Source organism: Mesoplodon bidens (assembly GCF_964165515.1).
Source record: "Mesoplodon bidens genome assembly, chromosome: 3".
Lineage (NCBI taxonomy): Eukaryota > Metazoa > Chordata > Mammalia > Artiodactyla > Ziphiidae > Mesoplodon > Mesoplodon bidens.
In genome coordinates, this window is record NC_138178.1 from 94421322 (window position 1) to 94446038 (window position 24717).

General features: G+C 48.2%; 2 protein-coding genes and 1 pseudogene across 4 annotated transcripts; 2 read left to right on the plus strand and 1 right to left on the minus strand.

Moving 5' to 3' along the window:
• The first annotated feature begins 1528 nt into the window (after positions 1-1528).
• LOC308614281 (large ribosomal subunit protein uL11-like) lies at positions 1529-9016 on the plus strand (annotated as a pseudogene). Its single transcript, XR_014017874.1, has 2 exons — positions 1529-2304; positions 8913-9016. The product of XR_014017874.1 is annotated as a large ribosomal subunit protein uL11-like (transcript).
• On the plus strand, positions 8677-17154 carry PPP1R14D (protein phosphatase 1 regulatory inhibitor subunit 14D). The gene is made up of 4 exons (XM_081228596.1): positions 8677-9147; positions 16289-16372; positions 16576-16608; positions 16803-17154. The coding sequence occupies exons 1-4, from the start codon at positions 8899-8901 to the stop codon at positions 16866-16868; spliced, it is 432 nt and encodes a 143-aa protein (XP_081084722.1). The 5' UTR covers positions 8677-8898; the 3' UTR covers positions 16869-17154.
• Positions 17155-18000: 846 nt separating this feature from the next.
• On the minus strand, positions 18001-24619 carry ZFYVE19 (zinc finger FYVE-type containing 19). 2 transcript variants are annotated; one of them, XM_081228210.1, is made up of 11 exons: positions 24477-24619; positions 23108-23229; positions 22885-22938; positions 22382-22500; positions 22140-22285; positions 21684-21792; positions 19699-19908; positions 19187-19266; positions 18777-18875; positions 18514-18641; positions 18001-18431 (listed from the first exon to the last, which is right to left on the minus strand). In XM_081228210.1, exons 1-11 carry the CDS (start codon positions 24528-24530, stop codon positions 18353-18355), a joined length of 1200 nt encoding a protein of 399 aa, XP_081084336.1. In that variant the 5' UTR covers positions 24531-24619; the 3' UTR covers positions 18001-18352. The 2 variants fall into 2 exon arrangements, with proteins under 2 accessions (XP_081084336.1, XP_081084337.1); XM_081228211.1 differs by lacking the exons at positions 21684-21792; positions 22140-22285.
• Between the last annotated feature and the right edge of the window lie 98 nt (positions 24620-24717).

The window sequence follows — 24717 nt, forward strand, 5'->3', positions numbered from 1 at the left end:
GTAACTGTTTTGCGGCAATAATAACTGAAACAGAAGGATAATATATTTACAAAACAAATTTTAGTTTTAATTATCTAATAATTATAAATAAATAAATTTTATAAATTTGAGTTTTAATGATCTAAATAAAAGCCTTCTAATTCCCTTGATAATGCAGAGTCAAGGGTTTTTTTGTTTTTTTTCTATTTTTGGCTGCGTTGGGTCTTTGTTGCTGTGCGCTGTGTGCAGGCTTTCTCTAGTTGCGGTGAGCAGGAGCTACTCTTCGTTGCGGTGTGCGGGCTTCTCATTGCAGTGGCTTCTCTTGTTGCGGAGCACATGCTCTAGGTGCGTGGGCTTCAGTAGTTGTGGCAGGTGGGCTCAGTAGTTGTGCCTTGTGGGCTCTAGAGCGCAGGCTCAGTAGTTGTGGCTCACGGGCTTTGTTGCTCTGTGGCACATGGGACCTTCCCGGACCAGGGCTCGAACCCGTGTACCCTGCATTGGCAGGCAGATTCCCAACCACTGCGCCACCAGGGAAGCCTAAGGATTTTTTTTTTTATATATAATTTTCTCCTTTAAATTTGTCCTGCGTCTGGCATGTAGTACAAGATTGATTGATTGATTGATTGATTGATTTATGGCTGTGTTGGGTCTTCGTTTCTGTGCGTGGGCTTTCTCTAGTTGGGGCGAGCGGGGGCCACTCTTCATCACGGTGCGTGGGCCTCTCACTGTCGCGGCCTCTCTTGTTGCAGAGCACAAGCTCCAGAAGCGCAGGCTCAGTAGTTGTGGCTCATGGGCCTAGTTGCTCCGCGGCATGTGGGATCCTCCCAGACCAGGGCTCGAACCCGTGTCCCCTGCATTGGCAGGCAGATGCTTAACCACTGTGCCACCAGGGAAGCCCACCCAAGGATTTCTGATAAGGAATTTTGGGGAAAATAATGACCCTTGAAGTATTTTTCAAGGCGAGGCCGCTGTCACTGGTTCAATCTTTATGTAAAGGAGACAAGGCCCCTCAGATACTGCTGCAGCCCTAAAAGGGGAATTTTTTTTTTTTTTTTGGCCACTCCTTGAGGCCTGTGGGATGTTAGTTCCCCAACCAGGGATAAAACCCAGGCTCTTGGTAGTGAAAGCACAGAGTCCTAACCACTGCACTGCCAGGGAATTCCCTCAAAGGGGAATTTTTGAAGAATTCTGCTAATGTCCAAAATGCTCATGGGACTTCCCTGGTGGTCCAGCGGTTAAGACTACTTGCTCCCTAGGCAGGGGGCCCGGGTTCGATTCCTGGTCGTGGGACTAAAATCCCACATACTGCAACTAAGCTCATGCACCACAGCTAGAGAAGCCCATGTGCTGCAATGAAGACCCAGAGCAGCAAATAAATAAATAAATAAATAAATAAATTTTAAAAAAGTGAAATAGCTGCTTGGGAAATTAAAAAAATAAATGCTCACAATATTTCAGCGTGTTTGATAGCCTCTAAATGGTCACCAATTGTCCACACCTGCTGGTATTCATGCTGTTGTGTGTGTAATCTCCTCCCCTTCAGCATGGCTGGACCTAGTGATTGGCTTCTGATGAATAGAATACAGTAAAAGTCATGGGATATCACATCCTAGATTAGGTTACAAAAAGACTGTGACTTGCTTTTGGCTTTCGGATCGGAGGAGGCCAAGGTGCAACTTTCTTCAGTCGTCCGGAATCCGGGTTCATCTGACACCAGCTGCCTCCACCATGCCGCCTAAGTTTGACCCCAACGGGATCAAAGTCATGTACCTGAGGTGCACCGGTGGGGCAGTCGGTGCCACGTCTGCCCTGGCCCCCAAGATCGGCCCCTTGGCCGATCACCAAGGCAACTGGTGATTGGAAGGGTTTGAGGATTACAGTGAAGCTGACCATTCAGAACCGACAGGCCCAGATTGAGGTGATACCTTCTGCTTCTGCCCTGATCATCAAAGCCCTCAAGGAATCACCAAGAGAAGGGAAGAAGCAGAAAAACATTAAGCACAGTGGAAACATGACTTTTGATGAGATTGTCAACATTGCCCGACAGATGTGGCATCAATCTTTAGCTAGAGAACTCTCTGGAACCATTAAAGAGATCTTGGCGGCCACCCAGTCTGTGGGCTGCAATGTTGATGGCCACCACCTTCATGATATCATAGATGACATCCACAGTGGTGTGGTGGAATGCCCAGATAGTTAAGCACTGCAAAGAAAAATAATAAAGGGTTATTTGACAACCAAAAAAAAAAAAAGACTGTGACTTCCATCTTGCCTACCGCCCCGCCCCTCAGTGCCCTGGCTCTTGTGGAAACCAGCGGCCATTTGGTGAGTAGCCCTCTAGAGAGCTCCACATGGCAGGGAACAGATGTCTGGCCAACAGCCCTGGCCTGCATCTGGCTTGCACCCTTCTGAGAATCCCTGAGCCAGAAGAGCCAGCTAAGCCACCAACTTAAACAGTGATATAATAAATGCCTACTGTTTTAAGCTGATCAATTTGGGGATAATTTGTTACACAGCAATATAAAACTAACATATTCATTAACTAAAAAAATTAGGATATCAAACTATAAACAGTTTATTTGGTACAACCTTTCAGGGAGCTAATATGGCCATAACATCAAATTCCCCTACAAGTTCACACTTCCTTTGTCCTTGTAGTTCTGCCTCTAGAAAATCCGCTAAAGTGTGGGAGGGGAGAGTGGGGGTGGGAAGCATGCGATGCTAAAAAAAGGAATAGTTACAAGGATGTTCAGAGCAGCAATATTTATAATGGCAAAAAAATTGGTAGCAATCTATATATCTAATAGCAGGGGATTGAGTAACTAGATCATGGAATTGCCTCTAACAGAACAGGTTGGAAAGTATTAGTGAGTCTTGAAAGCAAAGTGACTTGCCGTCAGCACTTGAAAAACCAAAGGTAAGTTTTGCTTCATAAGACATTTTCATTTCGTGTTTGTATGCATGTGTGTCATGAGGTTAAATGAATTTCTTACTCTGAGTCATGGGCAAATTTTGAGAAACTCTGCAGTGTTGAAAAAAGATGTGTATAGGGCTTCCCTGGTGGCGCAGTGGTTGAGAGTCCACCTGCCGGGGTTCGTTCCCCGGTCCGGGAAGATCCCACATGCCGCGGAGCGGCTGGGCCCGTGAGCCATGGCCGCTGAGCCTGCACATCCAGAGCCTGTGCTCCGCAACGGGAGAGACCACAACAGTGAGAGGCCCGCGTACCGCCAAAAAAAAAAAAAAAAAGATGTGTATAAAATTACTTAATGACACAAAAAGTATTCAAAATATGTTACAAAATAGCACACATATGTTACAAAATGATCCAATTTTGTGAAAATCCAAAATAAGTAAATCTATATAAAAAGTAGAAAATACACCAAGCATATCGTTTATACTTCTTATATCTATATTTTAGAATTTTCTACAATGAACATGTCTTTTTAAAATCTTTTTTTTTTTTTTTTTTTTTTTTTTTTTTTTTTGCGGTATGCGGGCCTCTCACTGTTGTGGCCTCTCCCGTTGCGGAGCACAGGCTCCGGACGCACAGCCTCAGCAGCCATGGCTCACAGGCCTAGCCGCTCCACGGCATGTGGGATCTTCCCAGACCGGGGCACGAACCGGTGTCCCTTGCATTGGCAGGCGGACTCTCAACCACTGCGCCACCAGGGAAGCCCCTAAAATCTTTTTTTTTTTTATTGAAGTATTGATAGTTTTTTTTTAACATTTTATTTATTTATTTATTTATTTGGTTGGTTGGGCCGGGTCTTAGTTGTGGCAAGTGAGCCCCTTAGTTGCGGCTTGCCAGCTCCTTAGTTGTGGCATGCAAACTCTTAGTTGCGGCATGCACGTGGGAGCTATTTCCCTGACCAGGGATCGAACCTGGGCCTCCTGCACTGGGAGCGTGGAGCCTTAACCAATGTGCCACCGGGGAAGTTCCGATAGGTTTTTTTTTTTTTAATATTTATTTGGGGCTTCCCTGGTGGCCCAGTGGTTGAGAATCTGCCTGCCAATGCAGGGGACACAGGTTAGATCCCTGGTCGGGGAAGATACCACATGCTGCAGAGCAACTAAGCCTGTGCGCCACAACTACTGAGCCTGCATGCCACAACTACTGAAGCCCACGTGCCTAGAGCCCGTGCTCTGCAACAAGAGAAGTCACTGCAATGAGAAGCCCGCGCACCATGACAGAGTAGCGCCTGCTCACTGCAACTAGAGAAAGCCTGCGTGCAGCAACAAAGACCCAACTCAGCCAAAAATAAATAAATAAAATAAATCAATTTAAAAAAATATATATTTATTTGGCTGCAGTAGGGTCTTTGTTGCAGTGCATGGGTTCTTCGTTGTGGTGCACAGGCTTCTCTAGTTGTGGCGCATGGACTCTCTAGTTGTGCCGAGTGGGTTCTAGAGTGCACAGGCTTAGTTGACCCGCAGCATGTGGGATCTTAGTTCCCTGACCAGGTATTGAACCTGCAGTGTCCCCTGCATTGGAAGGTGGATTCTTAACCACTGGACCACTAGGGAAGTCCCTAAAGTATAGTTGATAGTTGATTTACAATGTTGTGTTAATTTCTGCTGTACAGCAAAGTGACTCAGTTATACACATATATACATTCTTTTTTATATTCTTTTCCATTATGGTTTATCCCAGGATATTGAATATAGTTCCCTGTGCTATACAGTGGGATCTTGTTGTTTATCCATTCTATATGTAATAGTTTGCATCTACTCACCCCAAACTCCCAGTCCATCTCTCTCCCACCCCCACTTTCCCTTGGCAACCACAAGTCTGTTATATCTGTGAGTCTGTTTCTGTTAAACTTATTTCTTGAATAATAATGATAGTAGTTTTTAAAGTTTTCTAAAAATTATGTATTATATATCATTTTCTCAACTATGTTAAATATATATGCATAGCCTGGTGGTGCAGTGGTTAAGAATCCGCCTGCCAATGCAGGGGACAGGGGTTCGAGCCCTGGTCCGGGAAGATCCCACATGCCGTGGAGCAACTAAGCCAGTGAGCCACAACTACTGAGCCTGCACTCTAGAGCTCGCGAGCCACAACTACTGAAGCCCGCATGCTGCAACTACTGAAGCCCATGCTCCTAGAGCCTGTGCTCCGCAACAAGAGAAGCCACCGCAATGAGAAGCCTGTGCACTGAAATGAGAAGCCTGTGCACCCCTGCTCGCCGCAACTAGAGAAAGCCTGCGTGCAGCAACAAAGACCCAAAGCAGCCAAAAATAAATAAAAAATTTTTAAAAATCATTAAAAAAAAAAAGAGAGAGAATAGAAAGAAACTTGCCAGAATGCTAGCAGTGGTGGTTTTGTGTGGCAGGATTATGGGAATTTTTTAATGTTTTAGAAAATTTAGAAATGTTTCTAAAATGAACATGCTTTTCTTTTATTATAAAAATTTTTAAGAACTTACCTGGTGGTCCAGTGGTTAAGACTTCTGCTGCAGGAGGCACGGGTTTGATACCTGGTGGGGGAACTAAGATCTCACATGCTACATGGCGTGGCTGAAAAATTAAAAAACAAAAATAAAAACAAAAATCCTGTCTAGTTCTGATGGGGTCTGCCTGCTGCTTATTTTATCCCACCACTGGACCCAGGCCAGGCCAGGAGAGCAGGGCAGACACCCTTGCCTCTGCCCAGGCCTGCACCCTCTTTATTTCCCCACCATGATATGACCCTGTGGTCCTGGTGGTTTTTCTTTACATCTTATCTTGAAACTTGAGTTCCTTCTCTTGGGCAAACTTAATGATGAATAGTGACACTCTCAGGTTAGTGCTGAGATGGAAGAATGTAAATAAGGAGGCTTACACTATAAATAATGGGCATAATTCATTTGTGTACCATCGAGCTTCACTGGGGCCATGTTGTGTGCTCGTGCAGAATCTCACCAACCCCTAGTTTACAGATGAGGAAATATGCTCAGAGAGGCCCCATGCATGAACCTGTCTGTGTTCCTGTGCAGGCATTCATGAAGTTTGCATATTCCAATCCATTGCCAAGTTCTGTTAAATATTACCCCCTAAATAGCTCTCCAATGTGTCCACCTCTCACTATCACCAGCGCTACCTCCCCCAGTCAAGCCCTACAGTAATGACCTCCCAACTGACCTCCAGGACTTCTGTGCCCTCTGATCCTCTCTGTATTCAATAGCTAAGGCGATATTTTGGAAATTTAAATCTGAACTCGTCAGTCTACCCAACCACCCTTGCTTAAGATTTTGCAGTTATTCCCAATGCTCTTAGGATAGAGACAAAACTCCTTAACATGGTTGACAGGGCCCTATGTAGATACCTCCGCCCCATCTGCCTCATGGCTCGCTTTTGCTTCCCTCATCTCTTTGTTCCATCTCCATTGACCTTCTCTAGTCCCCTGTACTCACCCTCTTTCTCCTGTCCCAGGGCCTTTGCATATGCTGTGCCTTCTGCCAGTTCCACTCCTGCTGGCCCCTGTACCTAGTTAACCCCTACTATATCTCCTCTTACCTTTTCTTCAGATCATTAAATACAGTTGCAGTTTTACATTTATTTGATTAGTTGTTTAATGTTTGTTTATTTTTACACTAGACTGTAAGTTCCATGAAAACAGAGACTATGTCTTTTTTGGATCACCAATACCCAGTACTGAGTATAATACTTGGCCTACAAGAAAAGCTCATAAAATCTTTGTTAGATGAATGAGTTAATGAATGAACAAAACCCATAGACTCTTCTGATCTGGTTCCTTTTCTTGAAAGGTCTCCCAAATGCTTCAGAAGACCGAAACAGAAGAGGGAGGGAACAGCCATAATAATGCCTATCACAGAATGTAACAGGTCATCAAGGTAAGAGCTGAGTCTACAGGCTGTATTTTAGAGGCCTCCCTACCCCCTTCTTATTGCCACCTTCTTCCAAAGCGAACCAGGAAGGAAGCCACTGCAGAGAAATTCCAGGGCCAGCCTTTGACGGACAGAGCCTCACCAGGAAGGCAGGGAGGATGAGAAGGCAAAGAAAGGAAGGAAAGGGATGTCTATTGAGAAGGGACTCTGTTTTAGATATCAGGCTGAATGTTTACAAACATCATCTCATTTAATCCTCTCCAAAACCCCATTTTGCAGATGAGAAAACAGACTCAGGTTGTGAAACTTGAGGGTTATTAAACAAATGTAGGGCAAAGCTGGTTTGAACTGGGGTCTGTCAGCCTTCCTCTGAAGCCTGGGCTTTTCCAGGCTACCATCCTGGCCTCCAGCCCTCAAACATCTCCCTCACCCTGTTAACTTAGGGCCTAAAATTTCATCATTAAAGACTCATCCATTGGCTTGTGTCTAACACTCTCTTTTAGGAGTCAGTGTATGAAGTTGATACTTTGGAAACAGAAACTCAGCATCATAAAGGCAACCACTACAAGACCTAAAAAGAAATACATAAAAGAAAAAAAAAGAAATACATAAACAAAAATTAGAATGTGCAAAGGAAAGGGGATGAGGGAGCATGAGTGAGGGAGTTAAATCTCTCATCGTTCATACTGAGGAGAGAAGAAATACTGTCTAAAATGGACAAATTTATGATATTACACAAAGGGATAATGGTGGTCTCAGGAGAACTAAAAGCAGAAGCTGTTGGTTGGGTCCCTCTAGGGAGTGGAACTGGGGAGAAGAGAGACACTTTCATTTTTCATTTGTCCTTCTGAGCTGTTCATTAAAAAAAAAGAATTATAGTAGTATTCTGTTGTGTAACTTTTCTAAAAAGTTTTGAAATGTTTGTTACAAAAGATTAAACAAACAAAAACACCCTTCCTTTATTTATTTATTTTGTAATTTATTTATTTTTGGCTGCGTTGGGTCTTCGTTGCTGTGCGCGGGCTTTCTCTAGTTGCGGCGAGCGGCGGCTACTCTTTGTTGCAGTGTGTGGACTTATTGCAGTGGCTTCTCTTGTTGCGGAGCATGGGCTCTAGGCAAGTGAGCTTCAGTAGTTGTGACACATGGACTCAGTAGTTGCGGGCTTAGTTGCTCCGCGGCATGTGGGATCTTCCTGGACCAGAGCTCAAACCTGTGTCCCCTGCCTTGGCAGGCGGATTCTTAACCACTGCGCCACCAGGGAAGTCCAAAAACACCCTTCCTTTAGAATGCAAGTAGGCCTGGAAGTAATAGTCCTTGACACCTGGGTAAATGTTAGGTCTGCAGGGTTCCTCTGCATTAGGAAGGACGTGAGTCAGGGGAGGGTCATGTGATGATAAACATAGCTTCCTAAGCAGTTGCCCCTGGGGAATGGGCTTGGGAGACAAGCTCACCTTTGCAAACACACAGGGCCAGGGTAGTGCCTCTTCCCTCACATCCCTAAAGGCAGCTCACACTCAGACGCAGGAGGATACTGACCCCATTAGGGCCAGAGATAACCACCCCTCTAATTATCCCTGAGGCGACTCTGCCATCAGCAGCACCACTCTGAGCAGGAGCCCTTGCCAGCCAGGGACCCCACTCCTGCAGGAGCCATGTGACCGCAGCTTCTGGGGGCCCAGGTGGATCTAGGCCAGGAAAGTGGGATGCTGAGGGCTCTCAGGTGAGTATGACTCAGGTCAGAGCCCCGCCCCCCTCAGGACCCAAGGGCCTCTTCCTCCTCCGGAGGCATGGCATCCTCTTGACCTTTGCTTGATATATCACTCGGTCCCAGCAACTGCAGAAAGGGAGGCCGGGGCACGGCTCAGGAGTGCCACTCACCAGCAGCCAGGAGCCAAAAGACTGGCATTCCCGGCACTAGACAAAAGCCTGTTGATCTTTGACCACCACCACTCCAGGAGCCTTGGCCCTCCCTCCTGCCTGCCTTCCTTTCTTCCCTGCTGGCCTCGCCCTCTGTTCTGTCTCCTCATTCCCTGGCTCTCTTGCTCTGACTGGCAGTTTTTCCCAGCTCCTTGACCAAACCAATCCTTCCATGCTGTCTTCAAGCCCTGCTTCCTGCACATCTCCCAACCCGGACAACGAGAATCCAAGTAAGAAGGTCCAGTGGGCTTCTGGGAGGAGGAGGACGTCATCCACAGACTCAAAGTCCCAGTCCGACCCCTCCAAAGCGCCCAGGTCCCAGAAACTCAGCCGGCTGACGGTGAAGTATGACCTGGGGCAGCTCCAGAGCTGGCTGGAGATGGAGCAGTGGGTGGACGCCCAGGTTCAGGATCTCTTCCAGGTGGGTAAGACACCGCGGGCCGGGGGACCGGGAGAGAGCCTGCTCTGAGGCCTCAGGAGGAGCTGGAGGGCGGATGAGAGATGCTCCCATGGAGATAACGTTTTTCCCCACAGGTGAAGCATGGGTTTGCAGCCCTGAAATCTGCCTCCCTCTGGTCTGGGCTCTGCCTCTCACTCTCTACATAATCTGGGGCAGGTCTTTTAACATCCCTGAGACTTAGTTTCCTAATCTATGAAATGGGGCTATCAATGCCTGTCGTATCCCTTTCGTAGGACTTTTTGAGGCTCAGATGAGATAGTAGAGGAGTTATTTTTCTTTATTTTATGTCTTTATTTACTTTCAACCTTTACTTTCAACACATACACGTCTAGAGCAACATTGTTCATTCCTGTAGCTGCCAGCCATGTGTAGCTATTTAACTTTAAACTGATGAAAATTAAAAGTTCAGTTCTTCAGTCACACTAGCCACATTTCAAGTGCCCCATACATCCAGGTGGCTAGTGGCTACCAAGTTGCCAGCACAGATACAGAACATTTCCATCTCAGAACAGATAGTGCTGGACTAGGATGTCAAAGTGACCAATAGTGAATGCTAATACCAGCGCCTGACCTAGCCTTGGCCCTGGCTCTGACTGACTCCCCTCAACCCCACCCTAGGAGAGTAGCCCTTTTTTTTTTTTTTTTGCCTAGATACCTCCTAATCGGGATCCTAGTGTAGTAACAAATGCTGCTCCAACAACAAGAATAACATTTTGAGCCCTTAACTCTGCACTAGGCACAGTGCCCAGCACCTGACTTGTGTTATTTCATTCAACCCTCCCCACAAGTCCATTAGGTAGGTATGGTTTACTGTGGAGGAAATGGAGGCTTAGAAATGTTGAGTAACTAGCCCAAGGTCACATCACTAGGGAGCTCAGGGACCAGGAGCTGCAGCTGCGGCTCTGCCTGTAGCGCTTGAGTGTTTATTCAAGCTGCTAGTGGTTCTCCACACCTGAAGTACTTCAGTAATAATCTGATGCCCCAGCTGCATTTCAACTGAATTTCAATCTACTAGGGTGGGGCCCAGGCACTGGTCTTTTTTATAAGGTCCACTGCTGATTGTAGCGTTTGGCTGGCGAGAACCACGCACCAAGCCAGAGACCAGAGTCCTCCTTGTCCACATGCCATGGTCCTTGTTTCTCTCCTTCCTTACTCAGGTCCTGTCTTTTCTTTTGGGGGCAGCAAGGGCTTGTGATTCTTCCAGGTAAGAGCTGTGTCAGTGGTCCTGTGGTTGGGGGAGGGGAAGAGTGATGCATGTGGCCCAGGATGTCTTGTGAGTCTCACTGTGTCATGTGTTGGTTTGGTCCAGGTGTTGACGGTGTCCCTGGCAGCATCCTGGGCCACTCACAGAGGGGAGAGAGATGCCCTAGAACTGGGAACAGGAGAGGCAAACCTTCTTGGCCTATGTGTACTCTCATCTTGCAGGACATCTCCACTGCCCTTCATTCCTGCCAGCACCCTCCCTCAGGGCAAGGATCAAGGCAGGGGGAAAAGCTGTAAAATAATGAGCTCATAACATTGGAAAACAGGACATGTGGGAGGACCTCTCCAAGCAATTCCTGTAATAAAATACCGGTCTACAGTTGTCATGGCAATTGTCCAAAGGTGCCAGGTGGCGGTTCCTCTTCTAATCCCTGCCCTTTTCAGCAGGAAGCAGGCAAGTGGCTGGGGAAGCCTCAGGTGGCTGGTCATCTTGGGCAGAGGTTGAGGCAACCCAGTCTCCAGGCTTACCCTGCGTCAGTTCTTCCTGCATAGAGCCCCTCTCCACCCACTGGGACTCCCCACCACATGCCCACCTTGGGTAGCACCACTGGGAATGGTTCCGGGAGTGGGTTGTGTCACTATTTGTTTAGTTTAGTTTAGTGGAACCCAACCTTCCTTTGTTGGAGGACCCCACCTCTTCTCACTGGGTGTGCAGCCTGCTTTAGGGTCTTGTGAGAAGCCAAGTCTGGGTTCAACAAAGCAAACTGACTTGGGGGCCTGGAGCTCCTGTTGTCCAGAAATGGAGTGTGGATTTGGCTTCTAAGCAGGGACTTAAACACTCATGAGTTTCTACTGTTTTAAGGAGACTCTTGTTTAACAATATGCCCCCCTTTTGTACCATCCCCTAGTTCCTGTCTCCTTTACAAGGCTCCTTAAAGGATCTGTACCAACTCAGAGGCTTTACTTACTATTTCCTTTCCTATCACCATTCAAACCACTGGATTCTGACTTCTGTTCCCACCACTCTATTGAGACCTCTTGGCAAAGTCACCAATCACCACCTTGGGGCTAAATCTAGTGTACACATCAGCAGGGGACACTGTGGACCACCCCAGAGTTTTGAAACATTCCTTTCTAGCTTACATGATACCATGCATTTTGATGCAGCCCTTTTGATGTGATGGCATTTTAAGAAACAATCTATGAAACTTACAACTTTAAAAATGTATTATCATGGGCCTCCCTGGTGGTCCAGAGGTTAGGACTCGGAGCTTTCACTGCCATGGGCCCAGGGTCGATCCCTGGTCAGGGAACTGAGATCCCGCAAGCAGTGAGGCCAAAGGAAAAGAAAATAGTGTGTGTGTGTGTGTGTGTGTGTGTGTGTGTGTGTGTGTGTGTGTGTGTGTGTATCTCTCTTATATATATACACTTAAATATATATGGTCAATGAAATGTGAAACAAACATTTATTAGCTCATCTCTGAACTTTCCTCGATTGCTGGTTTCTATGGCAGAGAGATCAGGAGTAAGGGGACAGAGTATGGCGTGGAGCAGAGAAAGGGGTCAAATCAGGCAGCATCTGTCAGGAAACCACCACACGTAATACAGAGTCACAAGATGACCATACTTGTTCACCCCGGTCAGAGTTGTTTGATATATCTGCTCATTTTCTGGGAATTCAAAAAATACTTGAGGGAAAGAATATTTTGGATTGTGATTTGAGACCATATTCTCAATACCAGACTGCAGTGACGGTCTGACTCTCAGTGATATACATACCCTATGTTCAATATACGTATAGTTAATGTCAAATGATACAAAATGGTTTAGAGAGCAGGACTAATCCTTTTTTAGAGGTGGAGTTCTAATCATTAGAATGTATTTTTATTATTTGGCCCCAGCATCCACCTTCTGGGATTCCAATTACACGTATGTTAGACCACTTGATATGGTCCTACAGGTCACCAAAGCTCTATGCTGTTCTTTTCTTTTCTACCAGTTTTTTTCTCTCCATGCTTCATTTTGGCTAGTTTCTTTTGCTATTTCTTCAAGTTTAAATGGTATTTTTTTCTGTAGTGTCAAATATGCTGTTAATTCCATTCAGTAAGATTTTTCTTTAAAATATTTTACTTTTCACCTCTAGATGCTTCACTTGGTTCTTTCTCATGTCTTCCATTTCTCTCATTACTAGGTTCATGTTTTCCTCATTTGCTAATTCCATCATCTCTGTCATATCTGATCTACTTCTATTAATTGATTTTTTCTCCTGCTTATAGGTCACATGTCCTGCTTCTTGGCATGATTAGTAATTTTTTAATAGATTTATTTTTAATTAATTAATTTATTGGCTGCACTGGGTCTTCCGTTGCTGTGCGCGGGCTTTCTCTAGTTGCAGTGAGTGGGGCCTACTCTTCGTTGCGGTGTGCAGGCTCCTCATTGTGGTGGCTTCTCTTGTTGTGGAGCACAGGCTCTAGGTGCACAGGCTTCAGTAGTTGTGGCACACGGGCTTCAGTAGTTATGGCTCGCGGGCTCTAGAGCGCAAGCACAGTAGTTGTGACACACAGGCTTAGTTGCTCCACGGTATGTGGGATCTTCCCGGACCAGGGATTGAACCCATGTCCCCTGCATTGGCAGGCGGATTCTTAACCACTGCGCCACCCGGGAAGCCCTGTGACTAGTGATTTTTGATTGGATGCTGGACATTGTGAATTTTACGTTGTTGGATTTTTTTTCTTCCTTTAAAGTGTGGACTTTGTTCTAGGATGCAGTTTAGCTACTTGTGGTTCAGTTTGATCCTTCTGAAGCTTGTTTTTAAGTTCTGTTGGGGTGAGTATAGAGCAGCCTTTAATCTAGGAAATAATTTACCCCCCAAGTAAAGCAGGGCCCTCCTGAGGTCTCTCCTGAATTCCTGTATGATCGGTGATGACTGTCCACTCTGACTGAGTGGAAATTGATTTGTGTCAGTCCTCTGTGAGGTCTGGGAGGTGTTCATCTCTGTGCCCACAGTGCCTCAGAGTACCTGGCTTTGTGAAATTCTACCCTGTGAATGTGTATCTAGTGTTCAGCAAAGACTCAGAAGAACCCTTATGCAGATTTCTGGAGGTCTCTTTCTTCATAACTCCCTCCTCTGCAGAACTCTGGCAACTTCCAGGCACCTCAACCCCGAATTCTGGTATCTGTCATATCAATTTAGTATGACCACTGTGCTCTGCTTGGGATCTCCCTCTCTGCTCTGTGGTCTGGAAATTGCCTCCAGGAAGAAATCCAGGACAATTATAGAATTTACCTCTTTCATTTCCTTTCTTTCCCAGGTAGTGCTGAGTTACCTGTTGTGTGAAGTCTGAAAACACTTTTCATATATTTTTGTCCAGTTTTCTAGTTACTTATGTTGAGAGAATAAATCCAGTCCCTGTTACTCCATCATCAGAAGTATAAACATCTTGTTAACTCCTATTCAGCCTTCAGGTCTCAGATTAGAGGTCACCTCTTCCTGGAAGCCTTCCTAACCCCCAGGCTTGGTTAGGTTCCCCTTCCATGTGCTACCATAGTGTCTCATCAGAGTGCTTATTGCCCTGTATTATAACTGCCATTTGACTTGTCTGTATCCCTCAGGAGACTATAAACTTTTCAAGGGCAAGATCATGTCTGTCTGTCTTTGCTCTGATGGCCCCATCACAATGCTTGGTGCATAGCATGCTCTCAATAAATATGCATTTAATGAATGAATGCTAAATCAGATGCGCTAGAAACCAAGGAAGCAAAGGGGAAAGTCTAGAGTTTAGGGTGAAAGAAGTAACTTAGAACCCTAGCACTGTTTATTTTTAAAATGGTATAGAAGGACCCAAACTGTTAACAGTGGTTACCCATTGGCAGTGGAAGGAATGAGAGGGAGAGGCATCTTTTCTCTTTCTTTCTTTTCTTTTTTTAAAAAAATATTTTTTAATTAATTAATTAATTAATTTATGGCTGCGTTGGGTCTTTGTTGCTATGCGTGGGCTTTCATTGTGGTGGCTTCTTTCTTCGCGGAGCACAGGCTCCAGGTGCACGGGCCGCAGTAGTTGTGGCTTGCGGGCTCTAGAGTGCAGGCTCAGTAGTTGGGGCACACGGGCTTAGCCACTCCACAGCATGTGGCCTCTTTCCTGACCAGGGCTTGAACCTGTGTCCGCTGCATTGGCAGGCAGATTCTTAACCACTGAGCCACCAGGGAAGCCCTTTCTTTCTTTTCTAAATCAACTTTACTGAAGTCTAATGGCAGACAACAAAATTTGCCTGTTTTTGAAGTGTACATTTGAATGTACTTTGCCATATATAACCACTACCCCATCAAGATATGGAACATTTCCACCATCCAAAATGTTCTTCAAATAGCACTTACTTGTTTTTGTTTTTTTTTAAACAGAGAGGGAATTTTTTTAAAAGCAAGTTTATTTTATTATTTGTTATTTATTATTATTTATTTGGCCATACCATGTGGCATGTGGGATCTTAGTTTACCAACCATGGATCAAACCTGTGTGCCCTGCAATGGAAGCATGGTGTCTTAACCACTGGACCGCCAGGAAGTCCCAGCACTTACTTTTTTAAAAAAAATTAATTAATTAACTTATTTTGGCTGCATTGGGTCTTCGTTGCCGCACATGGGCTTTCGCTAGTTGTGGTGAGCGGGGGCTACTCTTTGTTGTGGTGCACGGGCTTCTCACTGTGTTGGCTTCTCTTGTTGCATAGCACAGGCTCTAGGCACGCAGGCCTCAGTAGTTGTGATGCACGGGCTCAGTAGTTGTGGATCGTGGGCTCTAGAGCACAGGCTCAGTAGTTGTGGCTCACAGGCTTAGTTGCTCCGTGGCATGTGGGATCTTCCTGGACCAGGGCTCGAACCCGTGTCCCCCGCGTTGGCAGGCGGATCTTTAACTACTGCGCCACCAGGGACGACCCTTATTTTGGAACATTTATAATATATAACAGAAACCCTGTACCCGCTAGTGGTCACACCCCATTCCCCACCACCACCACTCGCAACATTAGGCAACCACTAATCCAATTTGTGTCTCTATAGATTTACTTATTCTGGACATTTCATACACATTGAATCATATAATATGAAGCCTTTTGTAACTGGCTTCTTTCACTAACATGTTTTCAAGGTTAATCCATGTTGTGGCATGAATCACTACTTTGTTCCTTCTTATTGCTGAAAAATATTGTATGGTTACGTCATATTTTATTTATCCATTCACCAGTTGATGGACATTTGAATATGAATAATGCTGCTGTGAACATTCACATGGACATATGTGGATGTATGTTTTCACTTATCTTGGAAATAGACCTAGGAGTGGAATTGTTGGGTCAGATGATAACTCTATATTTTAAACATTTTAAGGAACTGCCAAATTATTTTCCGAAGCATCTGCACCATTTTGCATCCCTACTAACAATGTTTATAACTATTGAAATGAAACAGATACTTTTTTTTTTTTTTTTTTTTTTTGCGGTACGCAGGCCTCTCACTGTTGTGGCCTCTCCCGTTGCGGAGCACAGGCTCCGGACGCGCAGGCCCAGCGGCCATGGCTCACGGGCCCAGCCGCTCCACGGCATGTGGGATCTTCCCAGACCGGGACACGAACCCGTGTCCCCTGCATCGGTAGGCGGACTCTCAACCACTGTGCCACCAGGGAAGCCCCAAACAGATACTCTTTTTAAAGAACCCTAGACTGTTTCAGGTAGAACATAGTAGTTATTCAGTAACTGAATAAAAGGATGAATGGGGTGGTTGGAGTAAGGTGAGGAGAGGAACTGAACATGGGAAATAGAGTGGGAGATGGGTGAACCCCTGACAGTTAACTGTCACCCCAGCACCAGCTAGCCAGGATCCTCTGAGCCCTGTGTGATTCCCAAACAGGATCAACCAACTCCTTCTGAACCTGAGATCGACCTGGAGGCTCTCATGGAACTATCCACAGAGGAACAGAAGACTCATTTGGAGGTAGAATGGGGGGCCAGGCCCCAGGCCCAGGGCTTGGGGGATGGAAGCTGGGTTTGGACCAAGGGGAGCCCAAGAACCCAGGTTCTGCCTCCCCATCTGTGTGGAGAGAACCAATTCAGAGGGGAGAATTCCTGGGAGACTGACTGGGGACTCGTGACAAAGTGCTGTGGCTCGGGGACCCACTCTCTGCTTTCTTCCACCAGGCTATTCTCCAAAACTGCCCCCGCCCCACAGAGGTAAGTGATGCTCTGTTAGTCTGGGGGTAAGAGAAGGCCCAGTGGGACGGCAGCTAGCGAAGAGGAAAGCTTGGTCCTGGGTCCTTCTCCCCTGCCCTGACTCTGAAGCGATGGGGTCAGGTGGAGACTAGGGAGAGCCGTGTGGTGGGTGGGTGTGACCTCATGCCTTCACCTCACCCGTGTTTCTTTCTCAGCCTTTTATCTCTGAGCTGCTCAGTCAACTCAAGAAACTTCGGAGACTCAGTCGGCCTCAGAAATAAGCCTTGTGAGACTACCTTCATCAGCTTCAGCACTGCCAGGTCTGCCCTGAACCCCTGGATCCTAGGCTGAGAGGGAAACAGCTCCTTGGGACACAGACAAGGAACATAGAGAGTGAGGAGGGACATTTGGACACCCCTGTCTATGTGCAGTCACAGCTAATTCCTGTCAGCTGGGCTTTCTGGGAGTGAGTCATGGCTATGGCCCAGTGCTTTCCTCGGCAGCCGAGTGAATAAAACCTTGAGGAGCCCCAGCTGAATGGAGTGTGGAGCATACCTGTGCTGAGGGATGGAGGAGGGAGGGACTGAAGTGTTATACCATAAGGCCAGCATCCTGAGTCACTAGGCTGTATCCACATACCTCACCCATCTGTCCATCCGTCCATCCATCCACCCAGGGCTTGAGAATTCAAAGATAAAGGTCACAGTTCTGCGTCAGAGAAATCACCATCAAGCAAGGCCTGGAGGCCAAGCAGAAGGCACCCGGCTAAGAGGCACAGCATCCTGACATCACCAATAGGAACCCAAGTGGCAAAGACCCATAGGAGAGGTAACAGGAAAAAAACTAGCTGGGTTTGGGGGCCTCAGGGAAAGCTAATCCCTCTTCCCTCACGAAATGATTCAGGAGACCTCAGGCTGAGGACTCTTTCTTGAACCAGCTCCAACCCAGAGGCAGAAAGGGAAAAAGCAGGGGCTAAGCAGAGGGGTGTAAAGGGTATAGGCTCAGAGGCCAGGAATCAGGTCAGAAGGAAGTTGGTGGGAACAGGCACTGGGTCTGAATGGCACATGGGTTGGGAGAGGAGCCCTGGAGGTGGCATCCTTTTGGAGTAAGGCAGGAAGCAGGGTATGCATTCACTGCTTGTGCATGCAGTGTTTGAGTATGGTGGGGCCTAGGGGCTAAGCTGGGCTGCCCAGAGCAGGATGCACAGTTCAGTTCAGTAGTATGAATATTCATGCCTACTGCCTATGAGGCCTCCAGGATGGGTGGCACTGTTCCTGCCTGCAGAATCTTGCAGGATGGCTCAAGCCTTGTCCTCACTCTACAGGACTGGACTTAACAGCCTACTCTGCTCTTGCCACCTCTCCAAGGCCTAGGCTCAGGGCCCACAGGGTTCTATAGATAAAAGATGCTGGGTCCAATGAATCAACATACTTTATTAAATGCTCTAAGTGCCAGTGGAGGGCCCTGGACCTCTGAGCAAGTTTCAAGGCTCCTCCTTGGATTCAGGCTGGTCTTTCCCCATCATGCCTCTCACTCCTAGTCCAGACTTCAGTGCTGGAGGCTCCAGACTTCTGCCTTCCCTCTGGCTCCTCCAGTCATCGTCTCCAATGGAGAATCCTTCCTCCTTCCAGGGACGGAGGCTCAGGAAAGGGCGCATTCATAAGCAGTCTAGCCTGACATGTTCCCATCAGATGCCCTGGAGGGCACCCCAGCTTGTGTGACTGCCTGTAGGATGGCCTTCCCGGAAGGACCAGGGTTCGTTCCCTCAGTGCTCTCGGCTTTTATGCTGGCGGTGGTAGGCAGATGTCTGGTGCTCTTTAAGTTCAAAAGCATCATGGCCTTCCCTGTGGAGCATAGATAGAGGTCAGGGACCACAGGCGGCCCCACAACTCTCCCAGCCCCAAAGAACATTCCACCTGCACCCACCGGAAGCAGCGGACACAGTAGAGGTCTCCGTCACAGCTAGCACAGCGCAGGGTGGCATCCTCATTGCAGATGCAGCACCAGGGGAGCTCCTCTTCCTCAGCCTCAGGCCTGGCGGCCATGGCCTGAACCTTTGGAGACCAGGGAGGAATGGGGGACATAAGGTACCCGATGGGGTCTGGGAGGGCGGCTGGAGGAACAGTCGGCCAGGCAGGGAGGGAGGCTGTGGTGGCGGCCCAGGGATCTGTGTCTGGGGTTTTCCTCACCTCAGGCTCTGCCCTGCAGGATTGGGCTTGGGGTTGGAGAGTTGGCTCTGCAGGGATGTTAAAGCCACTTGCCTCATCCAGGGCAGCTTCTTCAGTGAGCTGTGGACAGGGCGAAGAGGTACAGCTCCCCACTCCAGGCAGCCCCGCCAACACACAGTATTTCTGTGCTCTGTGGCCTTAGCTCTCAACCCATCTTCCTTTATGTTGTCTGTGGCTGCTGATACCCCATCTCAAGGGCCCAGGGACAGGTCTGTGTCACAGGGGCAGGCGGGCCCAGCTAGAACAGGAGCTGCACAGTGACTAGCCATCGAGCCCCAGAACGGAGGCGGAGTGAATGGGGTCAGGTGGGTGGTGGGGCAGTGTGGCAGGGACAGGACAAGGGGTGGTCGGGTGGGCAAGGCGGGGCCAACCTGCTGAAGGACTCTCTGGATGGCTGTCTCCTCATCCTCTTCGTCATCACTGTCTGGAAGGCGGTAGTCCTGTAGGGTCACTTGAAGAGGGAGAGACGGGAGCAGGGGAAGAGGAGTGAGGTTGAGAGCTCACCTGAGTGGCTGTACTTCTGCCCCCAGCAGAGGTTTGGTTTCCAGTGGCACGTGTTCCAGAACTGAGCAGCCTTTGCAGCCACTCTGATCAGACCCTGCCCCACCATGCCGGGCTGGAGGGCATGAACAGAAGGCTCCGTACCTGAAGGGACCCAGGGTCCCCTGCCCCCTGATGGCTGCCACTTGTTCCTCATCCACTGCTTTGCCCCAGCACCTTCCTCGTGGTTCTGGGTGGAGCTCGATAGACCCCTGGGCACAGGGACCCCCAGCCCCTGACTCAGCCTGGCAGGGAGTACAGCCACTGTGCAGTTTGGCCTGAGGGTGAGAGTGGGGAGGACTGCCCAGTGGACAGGAATGAGGGGCTGCTCCCCAGCCTCTACCTCTATCGGGGTCGCGTCCCTGCAGCACGGCCAGGCGCTTGGCGAGGGCCAGGATCCGCTCCTGCCTTGTGTTCTCCTCCCGAAGCGTGACTGCTGCTTCAGCCAGCAGCCTCCTCTTCTCCTCCTCCAGGGACCAGGTGGCCTGTCCCTTGCAGCTGGTGCTCTGGGCCCCTGGGCCGCCCTGGTTGAGGTCGTTCTGGATAGAGGCGGCTGGCAAGAGTGATGCATTCAGGGAGGCAGACATTTCAGGATCTCTCATCAGAAACCACTGAGCCCGTTTCTCAACGTTTTAAAAAACCCCACAGATTATCAGCTTTTTGTTCAACAATAGCTCCTGTGGTTTATATTACAAATAAAATTAGTATTTCCTCCATTATCCCAAATGTAAAAAACTAGTAATCTTAGACATTTCTTTTTCAATTATATCCATCCCCACCCACCTGATATTTTAACATGCTGCCCCATGGTATGAGAATCACTGCCCAAAAGGAGCAGGATATGGGGAGGTCAAGGTCCAGCCAGGCTCTCTGCCTTACGGGCTGGAATCAGCATTTCCAGGGAGCAGCGCAGAGAGGACATGAGGGAAGCTAAGGTCTTGAACATCACTAGGCAGGAAGAATTTTACCAGAGTGGGTGTGGCTCTGACATGGTCCCCTTTAGCTCAGAGTTTCAGAGTAAGATGTTTGAAGTCAGACAGCTTTGGGTTCAAGTCCCAGCTTTGCTACTTAATAGCTGTGTGACCTTGGTCAAGTTCCTTAAGCTCACCAGGCCTCATTTATCAAATACGGATAATAACGTTTATTATAGGATTACTGAGGATATTCAGTGAGATTGTATCTCTAAAGCAGGGTTTCTTAATCTTGGTTCTATTGACATTTTGGACAGGATACAGGCATACCTTGTTTTATTGAGCTTCAGTTTATTGCACTTCGCAGATACTGCCTTTTTTTTTTTTTTTTTTTTTACAAATTGAAGGTTTGTGGCAGCCCTATGTTGTCAGATGATGGTTAGCAATTTTTAGCAATAAAATATTTTAAATTAAGGTATGTACATTGTTTTTCTAAACATGCTATTGTACACTTAATAGACTACAGTATCGTGTACATAATTTTTACATGCACCAAAAATTTGTGTGACTCACTTTATTGCAGTGGTATTCAACTGAACCTGCAATATCTCTGAGGCATGCCTGTAATTCTTTGTTGCGGGGTTGTCCTGTGTATGTACGATGTTTAGCAGCATCCTTAGCCTCTGCTCACTAGATGCCAGTGGTACCTTATGAGTTGTGACACCCAAAAAGTCTGCAGACATTGCCAAATGGGCCCTGGAGGGAAAATCATCCATGGTTGAGAACCACTGCTTTGAAGATTTTGAACAGCAGTGTCCAAAATAATTTTTTAAGATGATGGGATCATTCCATATCATGGTCTGTATTTGTGCTGTCCAAGATTGTAGCCATGAGCCACTTGTGGCTATGGAGCACTTGAAATGTGGCTGGTACCATTGAGGAACTGAATCTTAAATTTTATTTAATTTCAACTAAACGTAAATAGCCTCTTCCTCCTCTTTATCATCATCATCATTGTTGTAGAGAACACACTAAGCATTTACTATGAGCCAGGCAGGGTCCTAAGCACTACTGGCTTAGCTCATTTCCTCATGACTTCCCTGTGAGGTAGGTTTTACCACACATTCCTCCATTTTACAGATGAGGAAAGTGAGACTTAGGTCAAGTAACGTGCCGAGGGTCACACAGCTAGTAAGTGGTAGAAAAGGGAATCACTGTCTGAGCCTAAATCCCACACGCTTATCCACTAGGCTTACACTGGCTCCCACTGGAGTAAACACTCAATAAATGGTAGCCTTTGTAATGTTGACTATTCTCTGATTGATATTCGCCTCCCAGAGCATGGGCAGCAGAGCCTCTCCCACCTGGGGAAAGAGTCGGGGGGCAGGTCCCTGGGGGAGCCAGGTGGAGAAGATACCTGGGCCTCCTCGTTCCCAGCTCTCATCAATAGCCACCTCCGCTGCTAGCTCTGTCAGCAGATCCTGTGCCTGCTGGGCCTGGGTCCTGGTGTCTGGTGGCTGATGTGCCTGCTCAGAGGAGGGAACCTCAGTGGGGAGCAGCGTAGGCAGGAAGCCGCACCATAAGGCTCAGAACAGTTTAGGTCAGGGGTGGATGCTGAGGAGTTCCCAAAGCTCAGGGAAAGGGGACAGTTCCAGAGCCCACGTAATCAAGTAGGTCTGGCAGTCCCCAGCAGGACCAAGGGGCCACTCTTTCCTGCCCCACCCAATCCTGCTGCCTGTCCCTGGTTCCTTGGTCTGGCAGCAGGCCTCAGGAGCAGGAGGTACTCCTGCAAAGTATCTAAGCATACACGTATCTGGGCTTCTGCTGGGTCCTCGTCCCAGGACCTCCATCCCTCCAAAGCCACAGCACTCACCAGCTGAGGGGTCTGAGAAGGTGGAACTCTGCCCTGCAGTGCAGCAAGCCGTGCCTCCATCTCCTGGGTGGAAGGGATGGAACCCTGGGGTGCATCCCTCAGTGCAACTAGCCTGGCTTCTATCTCCGCCTGCGAGGGCACTGACTCTGCAATTGGCATAGAGAAGGCTTGTAAGATCCAGAGGAATCCTAGTCCCACGAGCCCTGAATAGTGTCTTTTCCACCCTGTCTGCCCCCACTCACTGGGCTTGTTCTCCTGGCGGAGCCGTGCTAGGCGCTCAGCAATGATTTGGTCTTGCTGGGTCAGTCCATGGCTCTGGGGAGTGTTGCGCTTCTGCTTGGCTTCCAAGGCTGCCACACGCCTGGCAGGATATGAGACAGAGGTTCTTAAAGAATGCAGAAGGGAGGGGTGAAGGCACTCACTGTTTCCCATTCAAATCATTTCTAGGCAGCTAGGGAGGCCTCCAACAGACAATTTTCTGTGGCACTTGCTCATGTCACCCTGCAGCCCAACCCAGCTGACCGACGGGAGAGTCCAGATGAGAGGGCGAGGTCTACCAAGAATCTTTTCTGGGGAAAGGACTGGTGAGCTGCTTTCTGAGCCCGAGAGGGCAGTCAGGAGCCTGAGAGGTAGATATTTTCCTGATCCTATGCTCATTTGATCTGTAGGCTGGGAAGAGACTCCTACCCTATGGCTCCCTTGTCCTTTCCCCATCCCCATTTGTCTCTGTCCCTTCAGCACTTACTTCTTATAGTTCTGAGGTGGTGACCACTTGGAGGCATTGGCAGGAGCAGATCCTCTATAGAGAAGAAATCTGGTGTCAGAAGTCACCTGCCATCTGCCTATCAGTGTCCCCCACCCCAAACACTTCCTGGGCTGACCTCTAGACATAGAGCACAAGGCTGTGAGGCCTGGCCATCTGCCTGCTGCCATGCTTGGCTGAACCCTCGACCATATTGGCTTCTCACCTGGTCAGAACCTCATGGCACTGCTTGCAGACTTTCTGTTGGGTGTTTCCAGCCCGAGGAACCACTGCACTGAAGCTAAGGCAGCCGGAACAGAAGGCCCGGCCACAGTTCTTACAGCCGTACTACAAGAAACATGAAGCAAGGGGTCTACCTCTCACCTGCCCCTGCAGGCTCCTCCCTGGGACTCTCCGAACACACACAGAGAGCAAAGTATCTAAGTTGTGACCAGCTGCTGGGAGGAGGATGAGGAGTGGGGCCCCTAAGGGCTGGGGAGAGACAGGGGTGGAGGGTAAAGCGATTCCTTGGTCTCCAGTCTTCTATTCAAATCTCGTAAAGCTTCATGCAAAATTCCCATGCTTTCTACTCTGTCTTCAATTCCCTGACACTGGAGTGTAAAAGACAAATAGACAAAGCCCCATGCTTCAGGTCACTGACTCTTCAAAAAGGAGAAACAGTGCAGAGCCCATGCCTTCTCTGCTCTAGCAGAGATGAAAGGAGGCTTGACTCAGGATGGGATGGTAACAGTAGCCTCCATTTATTAAGCATTTACTGTGTGCCAGGCACTAAACTCAGCACTTAACTTTCATCAGCTGATTTAATCCTCACAATTTATACACACTATCTTACTTAATCCTGATGACCACCATTATTATTCCTATTTTAAACGGGGTCAGAGAGGTTACATGACTTGCCCAAACCAAGGTCACCCCATGAATGACAGCAGAGCTCAAATTTGGATCCTGACCACTTTGACTCCAAAACCCAGGTTTCTGAGTGTTACATGGATCTGCTTCCCTACCTGCTATTCATTCATCCTATCTGGTTCCTATCTCCTGGTCACAACTGAGGCTGAGGAAGCCTGCAGTTTACCAGGGAAACTTGGCAGGTCTGGCCTGAGGACAAGTGAGACTTTGCCATGGTGCTCTGGGGCAGGAGAAAGGGCGGTAATCTAACTCAAGAAACCGGGGAAGGGCATGCTGCTTGCTGGTGACGGTTTCAGAGCAGAGAGAGTAAAGGGCATGGTGTGATGGAGAGTAGGCTGTGGAGAAGCAGGGTGGAGGGAAGGAAACAGCTGGATCCTATACTTGGCAGACAGAAAAGCCTAGATTTCCAAAAATGACAGGAGCCCAATTTACAGTTTATGGGGAACTCTCACCTCCAGCACCTCACTGGGCCCTCACACCAACCCCGAAAGCGAGGGGGTGTTAGCCCCACTTTATAGAAATGGAAACTGAGGCTCAGTGACTTCATCAAAACCACACAGCTGGAGAGGGCCCGTAAAAACAAGCCTGAGGACTGCAAGTCCTGTGCATTTCCCTCTACTCCGCGTCCTCCCCAGCCCTCTAGCCCCCGGGGAGAGAAGACTCGCCTCCTTCTTGAAGAGGGAGAACTTGACAGCGCAGCCGTAGCACCTACTCTCCATCGTGGTTGCCGGCGCGGCGCGGCAAAGTCGGCGGAGCTGAGCTCTTGCTGCTCATATCCAGGATGCCTTGCACCTTCACCCAGCCCCGCCGTTACTCTCCACGCCCACTCGCGCGGGCCAACCAAGGCCTCCGACAGGAGAATCACTACAGTCACCGCAGCCCGAGAGCATCAGCGGCGGACGCGAG

Excerpts from the sequence above, each read along its gene's own strand:
- PPP1R14D (XM_081228596.1), top strand. The coding sequence starts at position 8,899 with ATGCTGTCTTCAAGCCCTGCTTCCTGCACATCTCCCAACCCGGACAAC. Across the intron at positions 9,148-16,288 it reads AGGTTCAGGATCTCTTCCAG|GATCAACCAACTCCTTCTGA; the intron begins GTGGGTAAGACA and ends ATTCCCAAACAG. Across the intron at positions 16,373-16,575 it reads AACAGAAGACTCATTTGGAG|GCTATTCTCCAAAACTGCCC; the intron begins GTAGAATGGGGG and ends TTCTTCCACCAG.
- ZFYVE19 (XM_081228210.1), bottom strand. The coding sequence starts at position 24,530 with ATGGAGAGTAGGTGCTACGGCTGCGCTGTCAAGTTCTCCCTCTTCAAG. Across the intron at positions 22,286-22,381 it reads CCGCCAGGAGAACAAGCCCA|AGTCAGTGCCCTCGCAGGCG; the intron begins GTGAGTGGGGGC and ends TGCCAATTGCAG. Across the intron at positions 19,267-19,698 it reads GGGACGCGACCCCGATAGAG|TGACCCTACAGGACTACCGC; the intron begins GTAGAGGCTGGG and ends TCCCTCTTCAAG.